This window comes from Orbicella franksi, chromosome 9 (genome assembly GCF_964199315.1).
Source record: "Orbicella franksi chromosome 9, jaOrbFran1.1, whole genome shotgun sequence".
NCBI classification, from domain to species: domain Eukaryota; kingdom Metazoa; phylum Cnidaria; class Anthozoa; order Scleractinia; family Merulinidae; genus Orbicella; species Orbicella franksi.
In genome coordinates, this window is record NC_138153.1 from 16813234 (window position 1) to 16831228 (window position 17995).

The window sequence follows — 17995 nt, forward strand, 5'->3', positions numbered from 1 at the left end:
AAATTAATTGATAAATGGCGAAGCCTTCACGACTAGAACTAGGACCTTCAAAGCTACACTGCACAGAGACATTTGTGGAATGCGACAGTTATATATCTTATGTAATCCTAATTTGCTACCAGCATCTATAATAGCTGAGCTTCGAGCAGTTTGTTCCTAGTTACGTTTTTCATTACAAAGTGACTGTAGACATATTAAGTAGCTTATTAGCTGTAATGTTGCCGTTATGTTGTTTTGTGCTAGTTATAAAGATACTTTTAGTCAAGAGTCGGTCTCGATGAACTCTAGGCCCGCGATTTGGGCCAAAGAATTTGCTAAGCAACGTGGCGTCAATTTTAGTCATTTTAACTCTTGTGACAAACGTGCATATACCACGCATGGCTTTTATCATCATATTTTTTTGTCGAAATGTTTAGAAGGTAAGGTGATTTACACCTCAATCTTCCGTAGGAAAAAAGATGGCGGCTGTTCATTTTACCACAATACCATGCGAACCTTCCACAGCCCATAAAGTACAAGGAAAGCCACACTTTCGCAATACATGTCCCTGTGCTGACGACATAGTGTATGCTAGGTTTGAAGCAGATGTTGGGACTTCGCTATGTGCGCTAAGAATTGTGAGTTAAAGTACTAGTCGCCATCTTTTTTCCTACAGAGGATTGAGGTTTCCACGTCATTGTTAAACCGCCACAGGTTTTGAAGGTCAACAGAATTAGTTCTTCACCGAGCAATTAGCTATAATTGGACGCATATTACAGGCTTTTTTTATGAGTATATACCCAGCGAACAGGGTCTCCTTCGCAGGATAATGAGCATATTACGCCAGGCAGAATTTGGTAACCTACGAGAAGAACTTTTGAGGTGAATTCGTGAACAGGACTTCCTTAACCTTATACCTTTGGCTTTGAAGTATACTGACCCAGTAGCTTAGTGGGCACGTTAATGCTGAATAAGAGAAAGTAGAGTTACGATAGTATTAATATGTAGAAAAACTTATATCGACAATGTTGTTTCCGTTGCACCACGCGAAAATCTTTGATGTCTCTCTTGGTTTCTCAAACTTATTGGACAATCAAATCCATCGCAGTGAAGAGACGCCGAGAAGTTGCGGAAAATGAATCATACCATTTGACACAATGCTTTTCGATATAAAGTTGCCTTGTTTCCCTAAATGTATAGAGATATTATTGTATATTGTCATACTCTCCTTATATTATTCGAAGCGGCCAATTTTGGTCGCATATTAATGACCACTAGAGGTATTAAAATGTGGTGATTGAAAAGTGATCTTTGGTGTCTGTCTTTGTTCTCTTTTTCCCTTAATGTTTCTTTCCTCCTTGCAAATTTTGCTTGCCCATTTTCTCCGTTCATAGTTTTCACCTTTTTGAACCGCCTGCGTGAATCTCTGATCTGCAATTCGGCTCTCCTGCCCGTCAGGGTAGCTCCCATCATAGAAAGGCGAAGAAGTCTGTCGAGGGATTGGGCGTATCCCCAGCTCTATAATTTTGCTGCCTTAGACGGTTTAAAAAACTCTCATTCGATCCAATCTGATCTCCAGTCCAGAGTTCTCCGGCTCCAAGGGTCAATCCTGATTTGTTTCCATGCCCTTTGTGGAAATAACGTATGTGAACGTCTCATAATTTACCAAAATCATACTAGCTGACATCATTCTCGTCACCAGTGCTACTCGTCTTAAAATGTCCGACCACGTGACCAAAAGGACCGGAGGCTCTGGTGTCGAGGCGTGGCCCGCGAAACGAGCTTTAAACTTTCGCGCTCTTTCCGATACACAATTTTTCTTTTCTTCCTTAGCCGTTTGTTAAAATTTTTCTCTCGTTTGCCACCATGACCCAGCACGCTGTCTGAGAATTGAAGACGCGTTTTGCAGACAGAAATTGTTTGAAGAAAACTCGTGTGCTCTCGTGTCGGGTCCTCTCGTCGACTCAACAGCAGGTCACGTGATCAAAGACGCGCTTTCGTTGCCTTGGTATTGAGATCGCTGCACGATTTTTTCAGAAGGCCTAATGAAATACAATAGCTAAGACGTTTCGGAATGTGAAGAGGTGCTAGGTCAGCCCTGTTTAAGAAGATTATTCAAATTACTCACAGAAATTTTGTCTGACTACGCTGTGGAAATGAGTTAGGAGAGAATACATCACAAACGACCGAGTATGTCCCACAAAGAGGTGAGGAAAAGCGTAGCTTTCGTCTTCTGAATTGTGTATTAGAACGAGAAAAAGGCAGTTAAACTATTAACCGAAGTCAAACGATGCTTAACTGTAAATTTCATTTGAATACCGTCTGGCTTCTAACGTCAGAGACCACTTATTTTAACACGGTTACGCCTTGCATTATTTTTTCTGTTTCAGAAATTCGTTGCATTTGTGATATGAACAGGCGCTCTTGAGAAACCTTTTTGAGTTACTCCTGTTTTTAGGCTTCACCAAAACTTGATTTACCACTTCTTAGCTAAGATTTAAAGAGTCCGTTGTTTACTTTCTGCTTGCTTGAACATTGTTATTTCAATCTGTTTCAATATATAAGTGATGGTATTGTGTAGCTGTCGACTTTGACCTTAAAAAAACCTTTATACTTAATCTCGCTTCGACAGTCGAAGAGCTGATGTTTTGAAAACTGTTCAGTGAGAGTCGGTCGGTTGTCGTAATAAGCTTTAAATCTAAGTTGAAATTTAAAATTTCGAGAATATATATGAGGCTTTCAGCTTAACTTCTATAAAAGACTGAATTGACCTCTTGCCGGAAACCAACCGATTTTTTAAAAGTTTGAGGACAATGAAAAAATTGAATGCTTTATACTTGTTTTATGAAGTTTTTTTTCCGAGAGTAGACTAAAAAGTGTGTTTTTACTAAAATTCCAGGCTACTAGTTATATTCCAAGCTCTACACAGAACGCAGAAATAAATCAGACTTCATCTTACCCTCCCCTCCCTGAAATCTCTAGTTTCTCGGATGACCCATCTTTCCCCGCGAGCTTTTCACGATGAGTCACATCCGTTTGCATGTTAATTTGGGAGGGAAGGAAATATCGAGAGTATTTTGCCCTAATAGCTGAGCAAGTAATTTGATTGTTAGCCACTTTTTTGTCGAACTTTTGACCCGAAGAATACCTACAGGACATCGTCAAAAGGATTGAATTTTCCGATCTGCCGAGGAAATGTCATCAAGATCGGAAGACGGCGTAAACTTACACATTCCGAAAAAGGTTAGTCGCACGACGGTTTGTTCCAAATTCGTTCTTGTATAATGCGATAACACAAGCCTGTTATTTTTAAGTCTCTTTGGAAATGTCTGGAATGTTCAGTTGGTGAAAGATCACGGCTGTTTATGTCGTTCATTCAAAACTGACCTAACGCAGTTGCGCGTAAAATTCAGTTCCAAGATTTTTGCTGAAACCACACAGAATGAAGCTTGTAGAGCTTACTATGTACGCAATCAACAATTGCAAGCATATCCTTCAACCTTGTTCGATCGGTTCTTTGTTTCACATGTAGTTTAGAGCTTATATTTTTCATATTCCGTCCGAGTTGTGCTGTACCCACTTGCACGAGTGTGTAGCAAAGTTCATTTGAGGTGGAGGCTGTTGTGTTTAGGGAGCAATATAATCTTCGTTTACAGAAGCTTAATTTATGTCAAAAAAACTGTTTGACTGTGATATCTGTCCTCTGACGGTATTGTTTCATCTTGCCAAAAGGGAATTTTTAGTGGTCGGAGATTTAAACTGTTTTATCGCGTATCTTTGGAAAAGTTTACTGTAGACTTGCTTAGATCGATGATACATGTAGATATATATCGATCTCCTGGTGGGGTTTATTAACAAAATAATGTGTTACACTCCGTTTAGCTTACTAAAATTCACGTTTAAAAAGAGCTATCTTGCTGGTGGCAGCGATGAAACATTTATGCCTGAATGAAAAATTGGCTGAATTTGATTTCAACATACTGCAAATTTTGTTAAAATCAACCTTGTGTGTAATACTGTGTGAACTTTTCAATTTTTTTGGTTATTCTGTATTTTGTCTTAAAGTAATAATACAGCTGTGTAAATTCTTCTGCATAAGCCCTTCTATTGCATATGTTAATCTCTCTATTCCTCTCTTTTCACTGCTCAACAAAATTGAAGTCCACCAACTGGTACAGAGCTAGTTGTTTTTTTCCTTACTTGTTTGTGAACATTACCTGTTTTGGTCTAGCAGAACTTAAAGACTGGGCACATATAACTTACTACAAATAGGCATTCCAGTATCTGAACTACACTCTGGTTTAAATTGTTCCCACAAACATTAGTTACTTACTGACAGATGAGGTTTTTAAAGATAATTTTTACAAACAAATATCAATTTTGGAAAATTGAGCCACCCTGTTGTGCTCGTAGAAAAATTATATTATTATTACAACTTGTATTTGTTTGTATAATTTAATGTCAATTATCTTGACTTCAAAATTTAAAAGATATAGTGATTGAAAAGGCATTGTAACAGCAAGTATTGTGTTTCTATTTTTTGGTTGAGAGTTATGACAAGAATCAAAGTTTGTTTGAATGTGTGCTATAAATTGTATTGTAGGAGATATTGCCAGTGTTCAGCATAATCTAGAACAGTTCCACTGATTCATGCACAACAATGCATGAAATATCCAAACTTTACTCCTAAAATCACCCAAATTGACCAAAAACGGGTGAAAATCCATTCTTAAATATGTGTACTGTCCATTCTTTCTCGGATATTTGAGAACTTTTGTATGGATTTGGAAAAGAAAAGATTTCATTTGTACCCAAGAGGATTTCAGATTATTCAATACCATAATTATTTTACTGGGCTGTCATTATCAAACTTGTGACTTTACCTGTAAGGTCAAGGGCCCATTAAGCATACTCAGCTGTTATAGGTGTTATGGGTTACAGCCCTCAATGACAACCATGGTATAAATGTTGTTAGGGTAACACAAACATGATGGCAAAAATGTTTGTGGATTATTATTTACCTACCATTATTACTCGTAGTTTTTAATTCTTAGTCAGCAGAACCCCATTTCTAATAGTACTTTGTGCTGAAGGGTCATCCTAGATAAATGTGCCATTGTCATTATTATTATTATTATTATTATTATTATTATTATTATTATTATTATTATAGAAATTATTTTAGGAAAAAAACTTAAGGAACAACAGAATTTCTGAATTTTTACCAGATAAATGTAAGATTCGAGTTTGTATGAAAAAGTACTCTTTAAAGTTTGTTATATTTTTTTAATAATAAAAAATTATTATTATTATTATTATTACTGTTATTGTTATTGATATTGATATTGTTATTGTTATTGTTATTGTTATTGTTATTATTATTATTATTGTTATTATTATTATTATTACAATTATTATCTAACTGACGATACTCATCTTTAGTACACTTTAGGTCATGAGAGGAATGCTGGGGCACCTTGCCTAAAGTGTGGCCCAGTGAAGTGTGAGGGGGGATTGGACTTGCATTTTTGGAGGTATTATTTGTAGTTAGGTGTGTTCTTTGAGCTGAAACAGATATAAATTTTCATAAGAAGAAAACAAGAAATATTATTTTGATGCTTTTAGGGCTCTCGTATACTTTCTTGGTTTCTACCTGTAGATTCTATCATCTGTAATTCAGTCAAGTCTTAGACTTGAGTGAAGCATCTTGCCTAAGAATAAATTGGGCCCAGCTGCTCAAAGGGTGGGTAATATTATCAACTGGATAAATTGCTATCCAGTGTACTAGTGTTCACAAAACTAGAACAACCAGAATCATTTTGTACTGCCCATCAGGCTATCATGGCACTGGTATAAAACCCTGAAGTATTTGTCAGTGGTGTGGCGTGATTCACTGCATAAATTTGTTCAGACAAGCTTAAAATATACCTGTGCTATTTTATTAACTGACAGAAAAATCTGCAAAACATGCAAGTGTAAACCTGAGGAACATGATATCAAGAGTGTTGAAGAGGAGGCCCATAAACTTGTGGTGCACAGTCTGTTCTCCAAAGACTCCCCTGTTGGACACATTCGTGACTACTTCCGCAAACTTGAAGAAGCTAACAAAAACAAAGGACAGCAGTCCGAATATGCCAAGCAGTTTGCCTGGGTTCCACCCGGTCTCCAGCAGGGAGTGGTAAGTAGTGATATCCACATGTAAGATGTTTTAAAATATAAAGGTGCAGTATATGTAGTTTTAGGACTTACATGCCTTGCACAATCTTTAAAGTATCTTAGATTTTGGAACTTATCTATTTGTCTACTTGAAGTTGATAAGGGTATTTTATTCTAAATTAACGGCTTTAGCAAGTTATTGAACCTGACCTTTAAAGCATTAATAGCCCATTGTCAGAGAAAAACAACAAAGTACCAATACTCAAAACATCAGCTTCACTAGCTTGTTACAGCAGATTATTTACCTTTGCAAACTTCAGGTGTTTCATTTGCCTGCTGTGGCAGCCCAACAGTTTATTTAGAAACTGATACATTCTGTACCTTTGTTTAATCATGCAGTTGTTTTGAAAATTCTCAAAGTTTTGAACACATCAATTCAAATTTGAAACATACTTTTGACAGAAATTTTTTGGTGACCATTTTGCCATTGATATCTTGTAGCTTAGCCTTGTAACTGTGTCAGTTCAAAATATTAGCAGAATATAAAGGAAAATCTCTTGTTCCTCAGGAGTCCTCTTTTAAAATAAACCTTTGTGTCCTTTTGGATCCCACTATGTTACGTGGTTTCTAGATTGCTTAGGCTGGGTTCAAGGCAGGCTTTACAGTGTGGTATTTGGACATTGAGGCATCTATTCTTAACCTCCCACTGCCTTTCGTCACCCGGGAGTATAAACAAGGGGTGCAAGGTTTAAAGTTTGTCACTTTGTTTTTGCAGTTGGCCATTTTTGAAAGAAAACCTTATTGTGAATGAGCAGTCGTGAATAAAGTACATGAAACCTGTAGTTACAAGAATTGTGTATTAACTAAACAAATGTGTGATTCATGAAATGCAAAATTACTCTGACTTGTTGTGTCATGGTAAGGAGTCTGCCTTCCCCCCTCCCCCCTGTCATAAGTGAATGGGTAGAGGAGGGTTCCTGCCAAATGCTAGGGTGTAACCCATTATTGAGTAGCATTGCATCCCGAGATGATAGCAATGCTACTGACCAATTCATACTAACAGAAACTGGGATACAGTTGGTGAGAGTTGGTTTAGTCTAAACAGACTGTATATGTCGTAGGATACTCAACTACTCATGACATTTAATTTAGAGTCTGTTTAAATACTGCTGTTAAGTAGTGTGTCTTTTGTTAATCAGAAACATGCATTGCATACCTACATGCAACATCATGCTTTCTTACTGTACTTCTATCACAGTTGATGAAGTACATGGAGTCGCTGCCTCCTGCAGTCAAGCCTAAAAATGGCAGTGAAGGTGCAAAATATCGCCGCAAACAAATGATGTACCAGCTTCCTATCCATGACCATGATGAAAATTATTGTGACGGTTTGACTGAGCCTGAAAGAGCCAGCATGAGGCAATTCTGTGAAGACAGAAACCAGAATGCCCTTGGTGTGGGCGATGTACGAGAAAAGACCAACCCTGTCTCTAAGTGGGTAAGTAAACAGATTCATGGTTCTTACAGATAGGCTAAATCCAGGGAGTGTCGAGCTTGTGTGTTTCAACAGTCTCGCCTCCCCCCCGCCCCCGCCCCCCTCCCAGCAAACTCCCAGGCATTTGACATTTATTTGTGAATTTTTGGTTGGTAAAATTCCCATTCCATTCTGGCCAAAAGTGCCAGTGTTCAAATGCCTGGGCACCTAGGGGTGATACTAGGCAATCAAATGCCCCTACCCCTGGGACATTCAGGGCAAAATGGGTGATGGGAAAGGAAAAAAATCACCCTTGAACACCACTTTGAAATTCCACTGTGTCCCAAGTATTGCTTTTTTTCACCATTAAAATATACATTAAATGATTACATACATGTATTTGCGAGCAAAACTTCTTACATGTATTTACCTTCAAACACAGCACAAAGCAAGGAATGGTGTTGTCTCTTGACAACTTCTCTAGCTTGAAAATGGTCTCCCCTTCTGCTCCAATGTAGTGTCAAATGCCTTATGCCAACAACAACTCCAAACATCCATTTCCCACTTCCCTGGGCACAAGAAATTGTCAAATACTGTGGGTGTGCCAAGAGGTTGAATGTTGATGTCTCTCTTTGATCAATACTTTAGACTCTAGTTTCGTGGGTTGAATCATTGTCTTATAGACTTAGAATAACAGTTGCACATTATTACAAATAGTTCAGTGATACATAAATAGAGGATATTTCATGTCTGTGCAGAGATACGAAGTTTCTCTTTGAGTGTTGAAAAATATAGAATACTTTTTAGCACAAAATAAAAAATTTTGTATCTCCAAGCAGCCATGTAATGTTCTATTTATTATATAAACACCAAAATCCAATGAAATACCAAGCCATTTAACTTTCTTGACAAGAGGTCTGATTAAATTATGTAATCATAGCAACAGTGTTCTTTTCACTTGTGAAGATAACATGTTATTTTCACATGTGAAGCTACCGTGTTTTTTCGTGATAGCTCACCTGGTATTTCATTGGTGTTTTGATAATAATGCGTATTTACTCATCTAGGAATTAGTTTCACTTGATTTGTTGCATTAGCATTAGTAGAGTGAGCTGTCAGGGAACCTTATGCATCCCTGCCAAATCACACTCTGTATTAAGCAATGATCCAGATAAGAACTGTAGCATTTTCTATTGTTCTGGGGCAATACACTTTCCCCACTTTTCCACCACTTTGTGTTTTTATACGGAGAATGTATCAACTGACGGAAAGCAGGTTTATGAAATAAAATGTATTTAAACTCTAATTTGGAAGGTACAATCGTGGACAAAAGTCTTTGGGACACTTGTAACATGTAACGAATTGTCTGTGTTTTAGAACTGAATTTTGAAAAAAACGCTGCTATATCCTTTAAAAACGCGATGCTGTTCCCCCTCACCACCCAACACAATGTTGAAAATCAGGTGAAATTGCAGGTACTAGTTTTCAACATTGTATGGGGGTTAGGGGGCGAGGTTAGGCAGGCGAAGTTGTATTCGCGTCTGGCGTGTGCGCAAAAGCGCCAAAAGTGCAAATTTGTCCCAAGACTTTTGTTCATGATTGTAGTTTCCTTAGTGTTAAAACATTCAACCAATCACAACAGTCGTAAACAAAGACAATAAAAGCTTTCAATTTTCCAATGTTCCCCATATAGGATTACTGTGGTATTTAGACTAGAAGAAGTTTGTTGAGAGGAAGATAGTTGATCAATTACGGATAAATATATATACAGCTACCTGAAGGTTTGGTAGAGTTTAGTGATTTGAGCCAATCAGAAGTATGGTACAACAATAGCAAAGTTGCACAAAAGTTAGCACCTTTTTATGTCCCTTGCCGCGTGGTGCTATCCTTCTTATATGGACCGTTACTTAAAGCAGTTCTAGCTACACAGGCTTTTCCATGCATTGTTATTTTTTCCCCCTTTTCTTTTTTTCTTTTCTTTTTTTGCTCTTCTAGTTTCAAACTATTGTTTTGAGGTTACCAGAATATAAGTCCAAATTCTTAACGTGCATTTGGTCAGACAGTTCACAGGAGTACTGAAATAAAATTCTCATTTGTCTTCCTACAAATAGAACGTTTGAAGGTGGTTTACTGCAAAGTCAAGGGGTCTAATCTGAATGACAGAGGTGAAACAAAAGAGGCATCGTGAAGTAACCCTGAAATAGTAACATTTGAAATTATCATTTGCAGGTCTGTTACCGATGTGGTAACAACATAAAACTTGGGGAGATAGCTGTGTTCGCCTCACGCGCCGGAGAAGACAAGTGCTGGCATCCGGGCTGCTTTGTGTGTTCAATTTGCAACAACATCTTGGTGGATCTGATTTATTTCTTCAAGGAAGGAGCCATCTACTGTGGCAGACATTATGCTGAGTTGTACAAACCCCGCTGTGCTGCCTGTGATGAAGTATGTAATGAAGAAATCCCGAAATTATTCTTTGGCTTTGCCTGGTGGGGCTTTTATTGGAAATAGGGGGCTTATTCGGGGACGGAATGTTTAACCTTAAGAACTCTTAAGTGCCCAGAATACTTAATGAGAACTCTGCTCCAGGGACGGATTTTGGGGGGAAGGATGCTGCCGTCTCCTTTTTTTTCTTGTATTTTTTAACCGACTTTTGAGGTTTGGAGAGAGGGGGGTTGGCTTGCGATCTGCCGCAATTTCCTCGGCCCCTTCTATCTGAATTTTCTGAATCCGCCCCTGTGTTAGTTCTAATGGATTAAAATTAACTTTTGACTTGTTCTCTGAACTGTCATTACCAGTATATTGGGAGAATGAGACTGCCAGCCATATTGCAAGTACGCTTGTGACAAAAGAACCTTCAGATTGGGGTATTGCTAGGGTATTTTTCGTCGAAGGGTTCACGCACGGAAGGTTATATTTTCACATTGGCCACGACGGCTAGGAAAATTGTGCGGTTACTTTAATACTCTTTTCTACCTTTGAACACTCCTATTTATCCGACTGACGGTTACTACAAACTTACAACTGTTGTTTTCTGTTTTCTTATTTTTTTTTTTTTCAGCTTATCTTTAGCCGGGAGTACACTCAAGCCGAGGACCGCAACTGGCACCGTAAGCACTTCTGTTGTTACGAGTGTGATCTGGATCTTGGTGGTCTGTTGTACGTAGCACGTGATGGGCACCCTCACTGCATGCAGTGCTACAACCGTCTGTACGCCAAGAAGTGCTTTGACTGCCGTGAAATCATCAACGCTGACGCTCAGAGGATCGAATACGAGGGCTACTTCTGGCACGCTACCGACGCCTGCTTTAAGTGTGGGTTGTGCAAGAGATCTCTGATTGGAAAGCAGTTTCTCCGCCATCCCAGGAAAAACCAGATTTTCTGCTCCACCGAATGCGCCAAGAGGTACTGAAGCTACACGCGATGTACCACGACTGATGCATGACTGTCTGACAAGGGACAGTAGTTTTTAACACCTTGATTTAGGTTTTATCCGTGAACGATGTTAGATTTTAGAAGTCGAGATACATTGTTATGAAAGAGCGACGAAAAGAATCGAGACAGTCGAAAGTCGCGAGAACGAACACCAGTTATCTTGTTGTGTTAAATTTTTGAAAACGAATGTTTTTGAGGGGTGGGGAAACTTCTTATTGTTAAATTAAGTATTCATATTGTTTCCCACGCTCGTGTCGTACATGTTTGGTGCATTATTATGATGTAGCCAGCGTTTTAATCGATCATACGGATACAGGAATTGTGAGTGTTTGTGTATTACCGTCGCTTGTTATTTGTTCAGACTTAACAAATAAATGTAGGGAATATTCCCTTCACTGCATAATTTTTTAACAAAATATCTTTTTCAATTTTGCCCACATTGTAATCCACATCATTAGTCCTCCTTGCTTCTTAAATAAGTTGTCACTTGTCGATAAATGTTATACAAATTAAACCACTTGCGCTGACTTGTGACTACCAAATGCGTAACATTTTAATCTTATGGATGTCCGAAATTACGAAGTTAACCCGAAGATTTCCAAAGCCTTTCAAAGATGACTCGAAGATTTTCCGATTATTTGTCGGCAGTGGGCGCCACTTCCAGTGCGGAACCGGAAAACAGCGTGACCTGGGTAAAACCCGGATCATACAGCGTTACGTTCACTTTATCTTAGCTTACTAAGTGAAGACAGAACGAAAATGGAAATTTTTATTCCTTGCGCCTTTTTAAGTCAGTGCACACGTATATGTGCCGTTTCCACATGTCAACCTGTGTGGCTATGCAAATCGTAAATATGGTAACTTGCGTTCACTTTGATTTCTAGTTTTTCCCGCGGAGTTTACACCATTTAGACCACCCGAACAGTTAGTTACGTACTCCTTCCCACAACGCCGAGAATCTACGCGCTATTAAACAGGTCAGAGACATAAGAGGCGGCTTTTGTCTACTTAAAACTCTTTCAACATCCACTGTTAATAGTGCAAGTAACATAAAATCTACTTGCACGTGCCGCTGCGTTGATTTACCCAAAAGAGAACAGCGAGGAGGGTTTTAATTCCCAAACTCATTTACACGGCTTTTTCCTTCCAATTTTTAAGGGATTTACATAATTATAATGCTCAAAGTTTTATTTATTTTTATCACTATTATGTTAATGCTCGATGTTCGTAAAGTCTCACTATTGTGCTCCCGTCCTTTTTACATGGGGGTCGCTCGCACCGGGCGATCAGTGCTCTGCCGAAAGCACGTGTTAAAGTATCCGTTTAGTAATGTAGTCGAATTCCACACCGAAGACATCCGCTTTTTTACTAGCGATTCGCTGAAAAAGGAACATAAACAAGCTAAATAAACAGAACGGGAAACCAAACAAAATATAAATAAAGCAAGCAAACAATAACTGAAAAATAATGAAACTTACAAGATGTGTGTGGTGACTACGAGACTAAAACATAATGACAAGGGCAACTCGGCAAGTAAAAAACTAACGACAGAAGAAACTATACAGACCAATAGAAACAACAGATGAAAAAATGCACACGAAAATACGGAACGTTACGTAACCGAAAATAACTGGCGAAACTAATTACAATGACGAATATGCCCATAATAACTGAAAAACGGAAACAAAATACTAAAACGCGAAAATACAATAACATTAAGTAAGGCTACGTTGGTTACAAGTGGTTGCCTTGCGTTTGGCGCGGTTTGCTTGTCCAATATACATGCACCGCCCTAAAGGTAATTAAGCCCGTTCGTCCTCTCTAGCCAATCAGAAGTCTAAAAGCTGTTGAAACAAAGAGTTATATTGTTCGAGGAATTAACAGCAAATTTATTCAAGGCTTCTGCAGCACGACCTCATCATCTTAAAAGCCGTGATTTTTGTCGGATTCCTTCTCACCGACCTGCGTCTGTAGCTACACTGCAGAAATTTATTCTGTGGTGATCGGTAAGTCCTGAGACTAATCAACGAAACTAAAGGTTTACTGTCAAATTGAGAAGTTTCATCGTCTCCGGTGCAGCCGATGTGACATCTGGTTAATTCGGTTCTGCAGTGAGATTTTGTATTGTAGTAGTTATGAATGAGCATATGGTGAACGGATCACGTAATGAACAACAGGAGATAAAATCGACCGACTCGAAAACCGGCAACACAGGTAAATACATTCTAAATCATTTTGTCGCATTTCATTTTAATAACCTCATAAGAATACTATACTTAATGTTGATTATGATTCACTGAGCTCGCCTGAACTCTCAATGTATCTTGATGCTTTTGCTACAGGTTGTGACGCCCTTGCAAGTGAAGGCCTTAGAATTACTTTAGTGCAAAATGGATGGCAACAATCTGGTAAGAAATGAGTTCGTGATTGCTGTGAACTTCAACTTCATAAAAACATGTGACCTTGATAAGCTCTAAACCCGAGCCAGCGATATGGTTACATGATACTGGTCAGCAGATACTTCGCTTTGACAGGTGTCAATTGACAGTAACATGGATGTCCAATATCAATGATGAACGCTGTAAACCAAGCCAAGGCTGCAGACCTCGGTCGAACTATTAGCTGCATTATGGCCGCCACGTTTTGCGACTTCGTCGTCGTGTGTACGCGCCCACGAGCAATACCACTAGCCATGATGACCATGAGAAAAGCAAACTCCAGGTTTTCATGACTGAGTATATGGTGCTCCTCTTAGCTGCCCTTCGAGCCGCAGGAGCTCCGCTATTGATGATTACTCTAAAATGCTACAACGAGGGTAAACGCCTTTGAAACGTAACCTGATTGTTCGCATGACCTACGCCGAGTACTAGTCAAGTACCTCCCCCCAAGTAAAGCTTAGTAACCAAGTGATGCTTAACTGTTCGTTAAGGAAAGGCTTCATCGGCCTCAACAGATTAAAGTCTACCCACAAAGTTTTCTTTCAAGGGTTTTATTTTCTCGTGTAAAGTTTTACCCCGAAAAATTCTCTGTACTGTGCCGGAATATTCTTTTCATGTAATTTAGATTTTCTTCAGTTGAAAAGGAAAAGCTTGCCATATTTTGCTGTTCTCACGAGCAAGAAAGACTCGGGTTTGATTAATTTTCATGCAGTAGAATTTAGTAGTTTATTAACTCGGACTGAAGGAAAAAAATTCTTAAACAGCCGACATCTAAAGCTTGATATGTTTTTTGTCTATTTCAGAGGTAACACATCATCTCTCACCTGCTGAGAAACTTTTTAGATTGTATGACGGAGTACAGACATTTGTGATGTTTATCGGATACAAGCGCAGTTGTCATAGCCTAGTGGCGGCCATGTTGGATGCCCACCCGGAAATTGTTATCTCGCCTGGGTACCAGCTGATAGAGAAATGGGAACAGTACCAGTCAACAAAACTTAAAGAGAAACGCATGCAAAAATATCGTTTATTTTACGATCTTCACCAGCATTCCTTGGAACATGCTATGTTCATTAAACGTGCTAGCAGCGAAAGTTGCCTGAGGCAGGAGTCAAGGTACAACTACCATATTCCGGGTCTATGGCAAGGAGGATTTCAGCACAGAATTAAGGTGAACTACCGTATAGCTACCAACATCCAACTCTTCTTTCACGCCCTAAGTAACCCCCTTCCCCCCCCCCCCGCCCACCTTTCAACAACAACATGCCTTCCAAGCCATACGTTTGCTATCGGAATATTACGCAAATGGGAAAATGGATACGCTTTTTTTGTCTTATTTTTGTTTTTTTTGCTCCACTCCGCACGATCTAAGTCTTTGATAGATCCGGTTCTCCTTATCGCTTCGTCTCAGCTCGTGTTGACCTCTTTAAATTTTTTTTTAATTTGTGCAATCATTTTGTTTTCAATCGATTTTCAAGGTTATCGGTGACAGGAAAGGAAAGGATACTGCATTGGCATTAACCGACAAGATGAGTGTTCTAGACGAAATCCGTGAAGTCGTCCAAGTGCCAATCAAATTAATACACGTCATCAGGAATCCCTTTGATAACATAGCAACCATGATGCTTCATGCTGTAGAGTCACGTGACGCTGTAAGAGGAGGTGGATTAAAAGTGAGGGCCAGTTTATTACACTTTAACACAACAAGATTAGTCATCTTTGTGTTGTCACATGCATATGCATTGTCACTCGCTCGTTCCCTCGATCTCGGATGATGACGACCTTAATTAATGGGTTTATGATACTGTAAATGTTACTCGGGTAGCTATTATTTTTTGGCGTACTTTGGCTCGACGTTTGAATCGAAAATAAATCAAAGACTTCTTTTACTTCATAATACTGCATTGTTCGAAACGTCGCTGTTCCCACAAGAATCCCACAGGGTCTTGTGCTGGTAATAATCACTCGTAATGACTGGCCCTAAGGGAAGCAGTGAGTTCTGTTTCCCCGAGACCCTCAATGTTCAACCTCAGGGGGAAAAAAATCACTGTTTCCCATTGTCGAACCAGCTGGTGGGGGGAGGGGGGGCGAGAGGGGCTGCAGGCCCCCCCCCCCACCCCACCTGTGTAAATTATGTGATTTTTCGGGCAAAACGCTCATGATTCGGGCAATGACCCTTGAGAGAAAACATTTCAAAGTAATGCTGTTGGCGTGATTTCCAAAACTCGTAAATAAAGTTTCTAGTCAGTTACCTGTTTTAGAACTTTTATTTTACATGTAAAAAGTTTTAGAATGTACTCGGATTAAGACTGTTGATAGAGTATGGTCATTTCGATTGATTGAGTGTGCAAGCTTTGAATATAACTATTTTTGGAATTACAGCAGTTTCATTAGATGTGGGAATTGTGAACGTTTTTGTTTTTCATGCAATTTGAGTGCGTTTGCATCCCTATTTCAACACTCACGCATTCGGGCATTGCGAAAATTTTTCGGGCAAGAAGGTTACCGCTCCCCTAGGTCCGAAGGTGCCCGTACGCCTTTTCTGTTTCCCGAAGGGCCAGTCATATACATAAAGTTATTAAGTATTTTGTTTTATTAATGTATTTGCTTGCCCGTTTTCTTTTGGCCAACAGATAGAAAACAAGGAAGAACTGGACCGGGCCATTGAGCGCTACTTTGAGTTAGCAGATGCTGCCCAATTCGTCAAGTTACACTGCAAAGATGCAGTCATTGATATTCCAGCGCACGAAATGCTACTAAGACCCAAAGAAACTTTGCGGAAATTATGTGATCACTTGGGAGTGTCCTGCCCTAAAAATTACGTGGATATATGTCGAGAGGTTTTGAGAGCTCCTTCGGTGACGAGGGATAAGGTACTTTGGACCAATGAACAAATAGAGCGCGTAACAAAGATGATGAAAGATTATCACTTTCTAGAAAAATATTCATTTGACGAGCTTCCTAAGTGATGTCTTCAGCTAATTACGACAGAGACGAATGTGTTGGCGTCACTTTGAACATTTGCTCTCATTTGCACACATGAGAAATAAAAATGAAACATTTTCTCTCTATTAGAGTCATTTGTCGGTGACTATTATGCCTGGATTTATTGTCAAAGTAATCTGCGGATCCGCTCGGCTATCGCCTCGTGGATCCACAGCTACTTTGAAAATGTTATGACGAAATTCATAATCAATAACAGGACGGGTGCATGAAAAGCTGACGTCAATTTGTTAAATGTAATATATAATTTACGGAAAAATCACACAATTCTAATCGACATAAACTCAAAATGTTCTTCGAACCGTTGTTTCCAAGGTCATAACTCACATCTTCGAGTAACGGTTTTGTGCACTCTTTTAGCTATATCGTTTTTTTTCCTTCCGAACGATTTTTTCTCAATTTTTTAACTTAAAGAGGATAATTTGTTTTTTTCGCTGTCGAGCTTAGCCTGAGGGAAATCTCTTACGTTGTGTATGTGCATGCGCGCAGTAGGGATGCGCAAAACAATACTGAGGAATAACTTTCATTGACACTTTCATTGCGATAAAGACGAATGTCAAATATCTCCAGACATATTTGTTTCGGCTCAGTACCCTAAAGGTACTGCGAAAGCTTCCGCTATGTACCTTTGGAGGCTGAACACCCTAGGCGGGGTACCAAAACAGATTTTTTAACCCCTAAAAGGAACGACGAGCTTCCCCGTCCTTTTTATATGGAAGTCCTCCCCCCCCCCCCCCCCGGGACTGATCTCCTCTTCTACAGCTCTTCCACAGAGTCTCGTCTGCTTTCCGTTGTCCTGCTGGAGGTTCAACTGAAAAAAAGAATTGCAAAAATCAGGCTTGCAGTCCTAGAAGCAACCGCTTGCATTGCTTCATTTGCTGGCAGCTTGTTTCTTTTAGGAAAGCAAGGCGTATTCAATGCTATCAGACATCAAATTCAGGTACGTATAGATGGTTTTTTTTTTTAAAAAAAGTAATTTTTTAATCAATAAATAACCAATATCAAATAAGGTGGGCATGTAATGGTCCAAGAACCAATCATAATCAAGAATTTTGATCTCGACATGATTAGCAATAGTAATTGGTTCGAGTGGAGTACAATTCAGGGAGTAACAGCTCGAGTAATTTCAAAATCGGACGAACATGAAGCCCAAAGCCGATTTAAAATTACGAGCACGATTATTCCCTGAATTGTACGACACGAGGTCCAATTATTAATTACAGTCAAACCTGCATATAACGGTCACCATTGGGAAATGGCCAAGGTGACCGTTATATACAGGGTGACCACTGTACACAGGTTTCCTTTAAACTCCCCTGGAAGGTCAACAAATAGCATTTTTATGTGCAAATAATCACTCAATTTACCTTTTATTTACAATAACGAGTACCAGCAACGCAAAATGAAACACGATAAGAAAATGCCCATAAAATGTCCGTGGTATGCTTTAAGTCTCCTGTGAGTGGCTGCATCGGAAGCTGATAGAAGAGAAATTTGATGCCGAGCGCTG

General features: G+C 39.2%; 2 protein-coding genes across 3 annotated transcripts; both read left to right on the forward strand.

Annotated features, from left to right (window-relative positions):
• Positions 1–2025: 2025 nt before the first annotated feature.
• LOC145497770 (testin-like) lies at positions 2026–11571 on the forward strand. Of its 2 annotated transcripts, none has more exons than XM_081477627.1 (6): positions 2026–2186; positions 5422–5513; positions 5932–6157; positions 7394–7633; positions 9839–10054; positions 10671–11571. In XM_081477627.1, the coding sequence occupies exons 1-6, from the start codon at positions 2172–2174 to the stop codon at positions 11019–11021; spliced, it is 1140 nt and encodes a 379-aa protein (XP_081333753.1). In that variant the 5' UTR covers positions 2026–2171; the 3' UTR covers positions 11022–11571. The 2 variants fall into 2 exon arrangements, with proteins under 2 accessions (XP_081333753.1, XP_081333751.1); XM_081477625.1 differs by lacking the exon at positions 2026–2186 and adding an exon at positions 2741–3222.
• Positions 11572–12859: 1288 nt separating this feature from the next.
• LOC145497772 (uncharacterized) lies at positions 12860–16670 on the forward strand. Its single transcript, XM_081477629.1, has 5 exons — positions 12860–13258; positions 13387–13452; positions 14286–14653; positions 14961–15155; positions 16116–16670. The coding sequence occupies exons 1-5, from the start codon at positions 13180–13182 to the stop codon at positions 16449–16451; spliced, it is 1044 nt and encodes a 347-aa protein (XP_081333755.1). The 5' UTR covers positions 12860–13179; the 3' UTR covers positions 16452–16670.
• The last annotated feature ends 1325 nt before the right edge of the window (positions 16671–17995 follow it).

Excerpts from the sequence above, each read along its gene's own strand:
- LOC145497770 (XM_081477625.1), top strand. The coding sequence starts at position 3,175 with ATGTCATCAAGATCGGAAGACGGCGTAAACTTACACATTCCGAAAAAG. Across the intron at positions 3,223-5,421 it reads ACTTACACATTCCGAAAAAG|TACACTTTAGGTCATGAGAG; the intron begins GTTAGTCGCACG and ends ACTCATCTTTAG. Across the intron at positions 7,634-9,838 it reads CCAACCCTGTCTCTAAGTGG|GTCTGTTACCGATGTGGTAA; the intron begins GTAAGTAAACAG and ends TATCATTTGCAG.
- LOC145497772 (XM_081477629.1), top strand. The coding sequence starts at position 13,180 with ATGAATGAGCATATGGTGAACGGATCACGTAATGAACAACAGGAGATA. Across the intron at positions 13,453-14,285 it reads AAATGGATGGCAACAATCTG|AGGTAACACATCATCTCTCA; the intron begins GTAAGAAATGAG and ends TGTCTATTTCAG. Across the intron at positions 14,654-14,960 it reads GATTTCAGCACAGAATTAAG|GTTATCGGTGACAGGAAAGG; the intron begins GTGAACTACCGT and ends TCGATTTTCAAG.